This window comes from Scyliorhinus torazame, chromosome 19, assembly GCF_047496885.1.
Source record: "Scyliorhinus torazame isolate Kashiwa2021f chromosome 19, sScyTor2.1, whole genome shotgun sequence".
NCBI classification, from domain to species: domain Eukaryota; kingdom Metazoa; phylum Chordata; class Chondrichthyes; order Carcharhiniformes; family Scyliorhinidae; genus Scyliorhinus; species Scyliorhinus torazame.
This window is the reverse complement of record NC_092725.1, coordinates 42,612,491-42,625,682: the sequence shown is the minus strand read 5'-3', so window position 1 is coordinate 42,625,682 and position 13,192 is coordinate 42,612,491. Positions and strand designations below refer to the sequence as shown.

The following is a 13,192-nucleotide window of genomic DNA, read 5'->3' as shown; positions in this document are numbered from 1 at the left end:
GCAGAGTCTGCACGTTCTCCCTGTGCCTGCGTGGGTGTCCTCCGGGTGCTCCGGTTTCCTTCCATAGTCCCAAGACGTGCAGGTTAGGTGGATTGGCCATGCTAAATTGCCATAAGTGTCCAAAAAAAGGTTATGAGGGGTTATTGGGTTACGGGGATAGGGTGGGTGTGAGGGCTAAAGTGGGTCGGTGCAGACTCGATGGGCCGAATGGCCTCCTTCTGCACTATGTTCTAATAGCAGGTGGCCTGGGTCATAGGTTCGAGAAGATGATCGTCTTACGGTTTAGCACACTGGGCTAAATAGCTGGCTTTTAAAGCCGACCAAGGCAAGCCAGCAGCGCGGGTTCAATTCCTGTACCAGCCTCCCCGAGCAGGCGCCGAATGTGGCGACTAGGGGCTTTTCACAGTGACTTCATTTGAAGCCTACTTGTGACAATAAGCAATTTTCATTTTCATTACAGCGGATTAGATTTCACAGATTAGCAAGAAGGCAGAACTGCCGAACCGTCCCCAACCATCAAATCCCCATCATGTGTTTCTAAACATTGTGATAGCCATACTGAAGTTCTTTGCATCACAATATGAGTCTTTAGGTTACACTGCTTCAAGGTGTTGTTAGCTTCACTGTTAGTGAATGCTGGTGTGAGCATCCCATACTCAGAAGAGGATTCTTGCACACCCCTTCTCTTTCAATCGTTCCAGATGGCTATGTACTTGCTAATCTGAACTCTGTCCAGGTGAGAGATAGCCACCTTCTGGAACCTATGATCCAGGAAACATTCAGCCATCATATGCCCTGCAGTGAATGTCCAGAATGTGCTTTACAATTCCCTTTTAAAAGATCGACTTGAATCTGCTTTCACCACCATTCCAATACAGTGCATTCCAGATCATAATGCGTTGCAGAAAATATTTCTCATCTCCGCACTGGTTCTTGTGTTATTATCTATTTTATCAAATCTCCATCAAATCTTTCATCGACCTTCTCTGCTTGTACGAGGACAATCTCAGTTCTCTAGTCTCTCTGCATAATTGAAGTCCTGCATTCTTTTCCTTACCTCTCAACCATGGCATCCTTCTTGCAACGCTTCAGGCTTGTCCTGGGCTTATCCATAACTTGTTGAGATCTCTCAGTCTCCGACGCCATCATCAACCCGTTCTTCTCATTACCACCTGACTGGCAGGATACCTCATGCTGAGCTTCCGCTCTCTGCAATGAAAATTTGCATTCGCATGAAAGACACTAAAGAACTGAGAATCCTCGTGTTATGCAGCAAAGCAAATTTGTCAAAAATAACTTGTATTTATAGAACACCATGAATGTGGTAACGATCCCATAATGTTTCAGATAGCACTTTCTGCTGCCAACCAGGGAACAGGCTATGCTACACCTGGTACTGTGCAATGAATCATGGAATCATAGAATTGACACTGCAAGGACTTCCCGTGGCGGCCATGGAGGAGTAGGTCGCACATTTGATAGCTCCTGCCTATGACGGACTTTTGGACCTTTTTCTCCTATTTTCTCCGGATTTTACTGGATGAATCGGTGAAGAGTGAGACAGTGAGGAGAAATCCCCCTCCAGTGAACAAACAAAGAACAAAGAAAAGTACAGCACAGGAACAGGCCCTTCGGCCCTCCAAGCCTGTGCCGACCATGCTGCCCGTCTAAACTAAAACCTTCTGCACTTCCGGGGTCCGTATCCCTCTATTCCCATCCTTTTTTTAAAAAATATATTTTATTCAAAATTTTTGGCCAACCATAACAGTACATTGTGTATCTTTTACACAGTAATATAACAATATAAATAACAATGGCCATTTTTTAAAAACAAAAAATAAATAATATATAAACATCAAAATTAAAAAACAAAACTAAATGGCAGCTGCCTTGTCCCAAATAAATACTCTCCAAAAATACAATTCAGCAGTCCAGTATACAATTACCTATAACAACAACCTATACATATTATACTTATACACTAACCTCCCTGAGAGTCCTACTGGTTCCTCCCCCCCCCCCCTGGGTTGCTGCTGCTGTCTTCTTCTTTTCCATTCCCTCTATCTTTCTGTGAGGTATTCGGCGAACGGTTGCCACCGCCTGGTGAACCCTTGAGCCGATCCCCTTAGGACGAACTTAATCCGTTCCAGCTTTATAAACACTGCCATGTCATTTATCCAGGTCTCCACACCCGGGGGCTTGGCTTCCTTCCACATCAACAGTATCCTGCGCCGGGCTACTAGGGACCTCTATTCCCATCCTATTCATGTATTTGTCAAGATACCCCTTAAAAGTCACTATCGTCCCTGCTTCCACCACTTCCTCCGGCAGCGAGTTCCAGGCACCCATTACCCTCTGAGTAAAAAAAACTTGCCTCGTACATCTCCTCTAAACTTTGCCCATCGCACCTATGCCCCCTAGTAATTGACCCCTCTACCCTGGGGGAAAAGTCTCTGACTATCCACTCTGTCTATGCCCCTCATAATTTTGTGGACCTCTATCAGGTCGCCCCTCATTCTCCGTCATTCCAGTGAGAACAAACAGAGTTTATTCAACCTCTCCTCATAGCTAATGCCCTCCATACCAGGCAACATCCTGGTAAATCTCTTCTGCACCCTCTCTAAAGCCTCCACATCTTTCTGGTAGTGTGGCGACCAGAATTGAACACTATACTCCAAGTGTGGCCTAACTAAGGTTCTATACAGCTGCAACATGACTTGACAATTTTTATACTCAATGCCCCGGCCAATGAAGGCAAGCATGCCTTATGCCTTCTTGACTACCTTCTCCACCTGTGTTGCCCCTTTCAGTGACCTGTGGACCTGTACACCCAGATCTCTCTGACTGTCAATACTCTTGAGGGTTCTACCATTCACTGTATATTCCCGACCTGCATTAGACCTTCCAAAATGCATTACCTCACATTTGTCCAGATTAAACTCCATCTGCCATCTCTCCGCCCAAGACTCCAAATGATCTAAATCCTGCTGTACCCTCTGACAATCCTCATCGCTATCCGCAATTCCACCAACCTTTGTGTCGTCTGCAAACTTACTAATCAGATCAGTTACATTTTCCTCCAAATCATTTATATATACTACAAACAGCAAAGGTCCCAGCACTGATCCCTGCGGAACATCACTAGTCACAGCGCTCCGATCAGTGTGTGGAGAATTGGACCAAAGGTGGCCGTGTACGAAGACAAAGTTCTACAAGAAAGACGCAAGCAGAGCTGGCAAAGCATGGCGGAGAAGCAGGGCCGCAGGGAGATGGCACAGTGGTCGACAGAGCAGCTGGTGACATTTTTTGAAGGTTGCTTCGCCAAGCTTAAGATGGACACGCTGGACCCAATCAAGGCTTTGATTGATCAGGTGGTGCAGAATCAAGAAATCCACGACGTGCGATCCAGGAGGTGGAGAAAAACGTGTCCGAGTACGAGGAATACCTAACCGTGCTGGAGACCAAGTTGGAGATGATGAATGACCGCCAAAAAAGAATGCAGAAGAAGCTGGAGGACTTGGAGAACAGGTCCAGGAGGCAGAACCTGAGAATCATCGGCCTCCCTGAGGGCAGTGAGAGATCGGATGCGAGGCCTATGTGACGAATATGCTGAAGATGTTGATGGGGGCCGAGCCGTTCCCTCGGCCCCTGGAAATGGATAGAGCGCACAAAGCCCTCGCGAAGAAGCCCCAAGTGAACGAGCCGCCGAGGGCAATGGTGGTACATATGCACCGATTCATGGACAAGGAACACGTCCTGCGGAGGGCCAAGAAAGAACGGTGCAGCAGGTGGGAGAATTGTGAGCTGCGCATTTATCAAGAACTGGGCGTGGATTTGGCCAAGAGGTTAGCCGGGTTCAATTGGGCAAAATCGGCCCTCTTTAAGAAGGGGGTGAAGTTCGGGATGTTGTACCCAGCGTGTCTGTGGGTCACATATGAGGACCGGGAATTTTACTTCGAAAACCAGACGATGCATTGACTTTCATCAGGGAAAAAAGACTGGATGTGAACTAAAGACACTGAATACTTGGGGGAGAGTACTGCAATGGCGTTTTGTTGACAATCACTTTTGTGCTGATTTGAATAAGTAGCGTTATGTGCAATAAGGGGCTGTTTCGATGGCTAAAGTTAACTTTGTCTTACTGGGAGCTGGTGGGGGGGGGGGGGGTTGTTTTTTCTGTGGTTGTTTTGCCACTGTTTTTTCTGCTGTTTGTTTACTGGTCAATGTGATGCTTTGAATATGTATAGTACGAAGTCTTACAACACCAGGTTAAAGTCCAACAGGTTTGTTTCGATGTCACTAGTTTTCGGAGCGCTGCTCCTTCCTCAGGTGGAGCCCAAGTTGGGGGGGGGGAAAGAGGTGAGAGAACAATGGGCAGACAGTCTGTTTGGGGCCATCAGGGAGCTGATCAGGTCAGCTAGGTAAGCTGACTCACGGAAGCACAGTGGGGGGCGAGCAGGTTGAGCTTGATATGGAGGGTTGGGTTTCTGGTGCTGTTACCAAGGGGGAGGAGCTGCTTTGCTGACAGGAGAGGAACTGTTACCAGGGGACAAATGGGAGGCCGGGGACGGAGGATTCCCGAGGGAGCCCTTCGAGGAGGCCGGGGACGCGAGCTGGTGGCTGGCCTAAAAGGGTTGATGGCTAGTCGACTGGGGGGGAACGGCAGGAAGTCCCCCGACCAGGCTGATGACATGGAACATTAGAGGGCTGATCAAGATGGCTTACGTGTTCGCGCATTTGAGGGGGGCTGAAGGCAGACGTGGCAATGTTACAAGAGACACACCTAAAGGTTATAGACCAGACTAGATTGAGAAAGGGGTGGGTTGGCCAAGTATTCCACTCAGGGCTGGACTCAAAGACCAGGGGGGTAGCGATTTTAATCAATAAACGGGTGGCATTCGAGGCAGGGAGAATCGTGTCAGACACGGGGGGCAGATACATAATGGTGAGTGGAAAGCTAGAAGGGGTGCGGGTGGTACTCGTGAACGTACATGCTCCGAATTGGGACGATGTGGAGTTTATGAGGCGGGTGTTAGGTAAAATGCCAGACATGGAGTCACATAACTTGATCATGGGGGGAGATTTTAATACAGTCATTGATCCGGAATTGGACCGGTCAAAATCCAGGACCGGGAGGATGCCTGTAGAGGCGGGAATATGGTCCTGGACCCAGTGGGGGTGAATAAGGTGTTTAAGGACTTTTACAGCAAATTATATGAGTCAGAACTCCCGGCTGGGTTGGAGGGGATGAGGCAGTTTTTGGGTCAGTTGTGGTTCCCGAGGGTGGATGAGGGTCTGGTGGAAGGGCTGAGAGCCCCAATTGAAATTGAGGAAATAATGGAGGGGCTGGAGGGCATGCATTCGGGCAAGGCCTCAGGGCCGGATGGCTACCCGGTGGAATTCTATAATAAGTTTTCGGAGATATTGAGCCCACTGCTGGTGAGGACAGTAAATGAAGCAACAGAAAAGGGAGTCCTTCCCCCAACAATGTTGCAGGCCTTGATTTCATCGATCCTGAAACGGGAGAAGAATCTGGAGCAATGCGGGTCATACAGGCCAATTTCTGTACTGAATGTAGATGCCAAACTGCTGGCTAAGATATTGGCCACAGGGGTAGAGGATTGTGTCTCGGGGGTGATAGGGGAAGGCCAGACGAGATTTGTAAAGGGCAGGCAACTGAAGGCCAATGTTTGAAGCCTTTTAAACAATGCCCTCAGAAGGAGAGGAGATGGAAATGGTGGTTGCGATGGATGCAGAGAAGACTTTTGATTGGGTGGAGTGGGATTACTTATGGGAGGTGCTGGGAAGGTTTGGGTTTGGTGAGGGCTTCACTGACTGGGTGCGGTTGCTCTATCAGGCACCAGTAGCGAGTGTGCGACGAACCGGTTGAGGTCGGGGTATTTTAAACTACACCGAGGGACGAGACAAGGGTGTTCCCTCTCCCCGTTACTGTTTGCTCTGGCCATAGAGCCACTGGCCATGGCGTTAAGAACCTCTCGGAACTGGAAAGGGCTGGTTCAGGGGACGTGGAGCACCATGTCTCACTTTACGCAGATGACCTTGTAGCCACCTGGGGTGGCCACTTCCCGACTTAAAATGGAGATCCACGAAGGCTGCAGGGAAATTCAGCCAACACAGGCAAAAACCAGCAAGTGCAGAAATCCTGTGTATTAGAACTTGCAAAAGCCCAGACAGCACTGAAACCAGCAGTCATCTGCATAGTAATGAGCGATCCCCGGGAACAATCAAAACATTTAAGGAGAATAAGGCCAAGCCAGACTCCTCAGCGCCAGCAGGAGCCAAGACAAAGGAAGGAAAAACAGACACTCAGGGACCGCCCAGCGATCAGGGAACAGCTCCAGTATTGGAGAAATCGATCCAAGTGATCGGAACGTAGTCCAATCACTTGGAACCAGGTACGGGGTCCGCCCCGAACGGCGGGAAGCCCCTGGGGACTATAAAGTTCAAATTGTTCTTCTTGGCAGGGTCACTCAGCAGCAAATCAACCCTCAAGAGTGAACTGCCCAAGCTGCCGCATCAACCAAGTAAGTCTCCAGTCAACGCACGCTACGAGATAGGCGCTCCTAGCTACCAGTCCATACCAGCTTTTGAATCCTGGTTCATAGAACAAATAAAAGAGGACTTTAAGAGATGGGAAATGCTCCCGCTATCACTGGCGGGGAGGGTACAGACCGTGAAAATGACGGTTCTCCCCAGATTTCTGTTTGTCTTTCAGTGCCTCCCCATCTTCATCCAGAGGGCCGTTTTTAAACGGGTAAATAAGGTTATTTCCGGCTGTGTGTGGGCGGGTAAAATCCGTGAGTGAAGAAAGTGTTGCTGGAGTGCAGTGTGGAGACGGCGTCATGTAAAGACACAAGTTTGGGAGCACTGATAACGGCACCTCTTCCGTTCTCGCCGGCCCGATACTCCACAAGTCCGGTGGTGGCGGCAGATCTGAGAATCTGGGGGCAGTGGAGGAGATATGAGAGTGGAGGGAGCATCAGTTTGGACCCAGATCTATAATAATCAGCAGTTTGTACCGGGTAGGCTGGATGGTGGGTTCCGGAGATGGCAAAGGGCAGGAATTAGGAAGATGGGGGATCTATTTATAGATGGGAGTTTCCCCAGCTTGAAAGCCTTGGAGGATAAATTTGATTTGCCAGCAGGGAATGGGTTTAGGTGTCTGCAGGTACGGGACTTCTTGAAAAGGCAGGTTCCGGCCTTCCCGCTGCTGCCGCCGTGAGTGATACAGGACAGAGTAGTCTCCAGTACATGGGTGGGAGAGGGGAAGGTATCAGATATCTACCAGGAACTTTTGGAATCGGAGGAAACACCAGTGGAGGAGCTCAAGCACAAGTGGGAAGACGAGCTAGGGGGAGAGATAAAGGCGGGTCTGTGGGTGGATGCCCCGAGCAGGGTTAATACATCCTCATGTGGCAAGTTCAAGGTAGTCCAACGGGCACACATAACGGTGGCCAGGATAGGCAAGTTTTTCGGGGTAGAGGACAGGTGTGTGAGGTGCGCAGGAAGCCCAGAAAATCATGTCCACATGTTTTAGGCATGCCCGAAGCTTAGAGGGTTTTGGCAGAGTTTCACTAAGGCTATGTCCACGGTACTCAAAACATGGGTGGTGCCTGGTCCACAGGTGGCAAGCTTTGGAGCGTTGGAAAAGCTGGGAGTCCAGGGGGCGAAAGAGGCCGACGTCTTGGCCTTTGCCTCCCTGGTAGCCCGGAGATGGATCTTAATAATGTGGAGTGACTTGAAGCCCCCGAGTGCAGAGACCTGGGTTAGTGACATGGCTGGGTTTCTCAGTCTCGAGAAAATAAAGTTCTGCCCCTGAGGTGGCAGCCGTTCTTCAACTTAAAGCAGAGCTAGCAAATGAGGTTAAAGGAGAGATCAATTGATTCAGTTGCAGACATTAAAGGGGATATTTCAGAATACAAAGGATAGATACATTCCAACAAGAAAAAAAAATTCCAAGGAGAGGGCCCACCGTCTGTGATTGACCAAATTGGTATCGAACTTAATGAAAAATCATGGGCTGGATTCTCAGATTCTGGGGTTATGTCCCCACGCCGAGTTCCCAACTGATGAGACCACAGGCGACCGACGCTGTCGGGAACTCGGCCGGTCTTGGGCGGAGTATCGGGGGGGCAGGCCGTAGGCAATGTCCTGAGACCGTCGGTACGTGGTGCGGCATACTGGGAGAGTATGACGCTTTGGAGTACGGCAGCATCTCGAAAGCGCGCCGCCCCCGATTTGGTCGGCAACTGTGATTCTCCGGTCAATCGCCAATCGCGATTTCAGCGGCTGGAAAATCAGCCCCATATAATTGCACACAGACATGTGATAGGTCAGAAGATTAAGAAAAATATAAAGAGCAGCAAAGAATGATTACAGATTAATTCAGTAAAAATTAAGTAAAAAAAAGGCTGCAGGGTTGCTGGGAGAGGTGAGTGCATATTTAAAAGAGACTTCAGTTCCTGGAGCAGGCCACAGGCGGCAGGGTTGCTGGGAGAGGTGAGTGCATATTAAAAAGTGCTTAGTTTACAGGTCGAGTGGCAGTTGGAGACTTCACTTCCTGGAGCGGGCCTATTGGCTCATTGGAAATCAGGCAGGGTACAAAAGGTGTGGCAGGAGTGCCTGTATTCACGGAGTGCTGATTGGAACAGAGTGCACCTGAGTTTAGGCGAGTGACTGAGTTCGGGTGAGTGCCGAGAGAGGGCTGTTTTTTTTGTTGGTGTTCGGGTTTATCCTTGAGGTTCTATTAAAAAAAATTTTTTAAATTAATTAACTAATTGAATATGGCTGGACAGGTGATGTGCTGTTGCTGTATGATGATGGAACTGGTGGATCAGTGACCACATCTGCAGCAAGTGTTGGCTGCTCAAGGAACTTCGGCTCAGAATTGATGAGCTGGAGACCAAGCTGCACACACTGCGGCACATCAGGGAGGGGGAACATTACCTGGACGCTTTGTTTCAGGAGGCAGTCACACCCGGTAGAATAAGTACTGTTAATTCGGGCAGTGGTCAGGGACAGAGTGGTGTGACTGCAAGGGAGGTAGGTAGGGGGATCCTGAGTTTAGGAGTTGAGGAGCCTCAGCCCTTGACCAACAGGTATGAGGTACTTGCTCCCTGTGTGGATGAGGAAGAGGGCTGTAGGGAGGATGCGTTGATTGACCACTGCACCGTGGTACAGGAAGCCATTCAAGAGGGGGGGGAGCAAAAAGACAAGTGGTAGTTGTAGGGGATTCTATAAGTAGGGGGATTGATGGCATCCTTTGTAAGCCAGATTATGAGTCCCGCGTGGTATGTTGCCTGCCCGGTGCCAGGGTGAGGGACATCTCTGATCGGCTTGAAAGGATTTTGGAGAGGGAGGGGGAGGATCCAGTTGTTGTGGTCCACGTTGGGACTAACAACATAGGTAAGACTAGGAAAGAGGACCTGTTTGGGGATTATCAAACACTAGGGACTAAATTAAAGAACAGGTCCTCCGGGGTTATAATCTCTGGATTACTACCCGAGCCACGTGCCAATTGGCATAGGGTTGAGAAAATTAGGGAAGTTAACACGTGGCTAAAGGAGTGGTGCGGGAAAGAGGGAGTCCATTTCATGGGGCATTGGCATCAGTACTGGGGCAGGAGGGACCTGTACCGTTGGGACGGTCTTCACCTGAACCATTCTGGGACCAGTGTTCTAGCGAATAGCATAAATAGGTTGGTCACAAGGACTTTAAAATTTTGGGGGGGAAGGGAAGCAAGTTGGGGGGAAGGGAAGGGTAAAGTTATGGACAGTATAATGGTTAATGGAGAGCAAGGCAGCAGGGAGGCCTGTAGTTAAACCCCCAACATTGTGACTGCACCCTTCTTATTCCTGATCTCCACCCATATAGCCTCACTGCCCTCTGAGGTGTCCTCCCGCAGTACAGCTGTGATATTCTCCCTAACCAGTAGCGCAACTCCACCACCCCTTTTACATCCCCCTCTATCCCGCCTGAAACATCTAAATCCTGGAACGTTTAGCTGCCAATCCTGCCCTTCCCTCAACCAGGTCTCTGTAATGGCAACAACATCATAGTTCCAAGTACTAATCCAAGCTCTAAGTTCATCTGCCTTACCCGTAATACTTCTTGCATTAAAAAATATGCACTTCAGGCCACCAGACCCGCTGTGTTCAGCAACTTATCCCCGTCTGCTCTGCCTCAGAGCCCCACTGTCCCTATTCCCTAGTTCTCCCTCAATGCTCTCACCTTCTGACCTATTGCTCCCGGGCCCACCCCCCTGCCATACTAGTTTAAACCCTCCCGTGTGACACTAGCAAACCTCGCGGCCAGGATATTTATGCCTCTCCAGTTTAGATGCAACCCGTCCTTCTTACATAGGTCACACCTGCCCCAGAAGAGCTCCCAGTGGTCCAGATAACGGAAACCCTCCCTCCTACACCAACTGTTTAACCACGTGTTTAGCTGCTCTATCTTCCTTGTGCATGTAGTCAGAAGAAATAGGCGAGGCATTGAATGAATACTTTTCTTCAGTGTTCACCAAGGAGGGAGGCCATGTTTTTGAGGATGAGAGTGTGATTCAGGCGGGTAGGCTGGAGGAAGTAGATGTTCTGAGGAAGGATGTATTAGCAATTTTGAAAAACCTGAGGGTCGACAAGTCCCCTGGGCCAGATGGGATATATCCAAGGATTCTTTGGGAGGCAAAGGATGAGATTGCAGAGCCTTTGGCTTTGATCTTTGGGTCCTCACTGTCCATGGCGATAGTGCCAGAGGACTGGAGAGTGGTGAATGCTGTTCCTCTGTTCAAGAAAGGGAACAGGAATGACCCTGGTAATTATAGGCCAGTTAGTCTTACTTCGGTGGTCGGTAAGTTCATGGAAAGGGTCCTGAAGGATAAGATTTATGATATTTGGAAGATGCAGCTTAATCCAGGATAGTCAACAAGGATTTGTGAAGGGTAAGTCTTGCCTCACAAATTTGATTGAATTCTTTGAGGAGGTAACTAAGTCTGTAGATGAAGCTAGAGCAGTTGATGTTGTATACATGGATTTTAGTAAGGCGTTTGATAAGGTTCCCCATGGTCGGCTCACGAAGAAAGTAAGGAGGTGTGGGATAGAGGAAAATGTGGCCAATTGGATAAGTAACTGGCTATCACATAGGTGATGGTGGATGGAAAATTTTCAGACTGGAGACCAGTTACCAGAGGTGTACCACAGGGATCAGTCATGGGTCCTCTGCTATTTGTGATTTTTATCAATGACTTGGAGGAGGGGGCTGAAAGGTGGGTCAGTAAATTTGCTGGTGACACCAATATTGGTGGAGTAGTGGATGAGGTGGAGGGCTGTTGTAGGCTGCAAAGAGACATTGATAGGATGCAGAGCTGGGCCGAAAAATGGCAGATGGAGTTTAACCCTGATAAGTGCGAGGTAATTCATTTTGGTAGAAAAAGTTTGAATGCGGATTACAGGGTCAACGGCAGGGTTCTGAGGAATGTGAGGGACAGAGAGATCTTGGGGTTCATGTCCACAGATCTCCGAAGGTTGCGACTCAAGTGGATAGAGCCATGAAGAAGGCTTATAGTGTGTTAGCGTTTATTAACAGGGGGCTTGAGTTTAAGAGCCACGGGGTTATGCTGCAACTATACATGACCCTGGTGAGACCACATTTGGAGTATTGTGTGCAGTTCTGGTCACCTCACTATAGGAAGGATGTGGAAGCATTGGAAAGGGTGCAAAGGAGATTTACCAGGATGCTGCCTGGTTTGCAGGATAGGTCTTATGAGGAAAGGTTGAGGGAGCTAGGGCTTTTCTCTTTGGAGCGGAGGAGGATGAGAGGTGTCTTAATAGAGGTTGAAAAGATAATGAGGGGGATAGATAGAGCGGACGTTCAAAGACTACTTCCTCGGGTGGATGTAGTTGTTACAAGACGGCATAACTATAAGATTCAGGGTGGGAGATATAGGAGGGATATCCGAGGTAGGTTCTTTACTCAGAGAGTGGTTCGGGTGTGGAATGGACTGCCTGCTGTGATAGTGGAGTCGGACACTTTAGGAACTTTCAAGCGGTTATTGGATAGGCACATAGAGCACACCAGAATGACAGGGAGTGGGATCGCTTGATCTTGGTTTCGGACAATGCTCGGCACAACATTGAGGGCCAAATGGCCTGTTCTGTGCTGTACTGTTCTATTTTCTATGTTTCTGGGCTTGCCGGTATAAGTTCGCCTTCACATTCCAAGGCCAACAATTTACTTGGATGGTGTCGCCCACAAGGTTTCCACAATTCTCCATCCATTTGACACAGGCAACCAGCTACCCACCGAGATTGCCTAGTGCAGTATGTGGATGACCTGCTACTACAGACCGACACCAGAGAGGAACATGTGGCTCTGCTAGCCAAACTGCTAGCACTGCTTCACTCTATTGGTTGCAAGGTCAATCCAAAGAAGGCACAAGAAATGAAGACAAAAGTACGTTATTTAGGGACAATCATCACCCATGGAAAGAGGAAAATAGAGAAGAAACGGATTGACATCATTCTACAACTGCCTCTGCCCTGTAATGTGAGTGCACTCCGCTCATCTTTAGGAAGGTGACTGAACAGGTAGACGAGGGTAGAGCAGTTGATGTGGTGTATATGGATTTCAGCAAAGCGTTTGATAAGGTTCCCCACGGTAGGCTATTGCAGAAAATACGGAGGCTGGGGATTGAGGGTGATTTAGAGATGTGGATCAGAAATTGGCTAGCTGAAAGAAGACAGAGAGTGGTGGTTGATGGGAAATGTTCAGAATGGAGTTCAGTCACAAGTGGAGTACCACAAGGATCTGTTCTGGGGCCGTTGCTGTTTGTCATTTGTATCAATGACCTAGAGGAAGGCGCAGAAGGGTGGGTGAGTAAATTTGCAGACGATACTAAAGTCGGTGGTGTTGTCGATAGTGTGGAAGGATGTAGCAGGTTACAGAGGGATATAGATAAGCTGCAGAGCTGGGCTGAGAGGTGGCAAATGGAGTTTAATGTAGAGAAGTGTGAGGTGATTCACTTTGGAAGGAATAACAGGAATGCAGAATATTTGGCTAATGGTAAAGTTCTTGAAAGTGTGGATGAGCAGAGGGATCTAGGTGTCCATGTACATAGATCCCTGAAAGTTGCCACCCAGGTTGATAGGGTTGTGAAGAAGGCCTATGGAGTGTT

The 13,192-nt window shown here is 48.8% G+C and overlaps 1 protein-coding gene across 1 annotated transcript in view; it reads right to left on the bottom strand.

Moving 5' to 3' along the window:
* Positions 1-13,192, bottom strand: part of LOC140396664 (lysine-specific demethylase 7B-like) — a 419,959-nt gene that overhangs the window by 144,849 nt on the left and 261,918 nt on the right. The window contains exon 15 of the mRNA XM_072485460.1: positions 1,058-1,209. Coding sequence (XP_072341561.1) covers positions 1,058-1,209 — 152 coding nt within the window. The remainder of the gene's footprint in view (positions 1-1,057; positions 1,210-13,192) is intronic.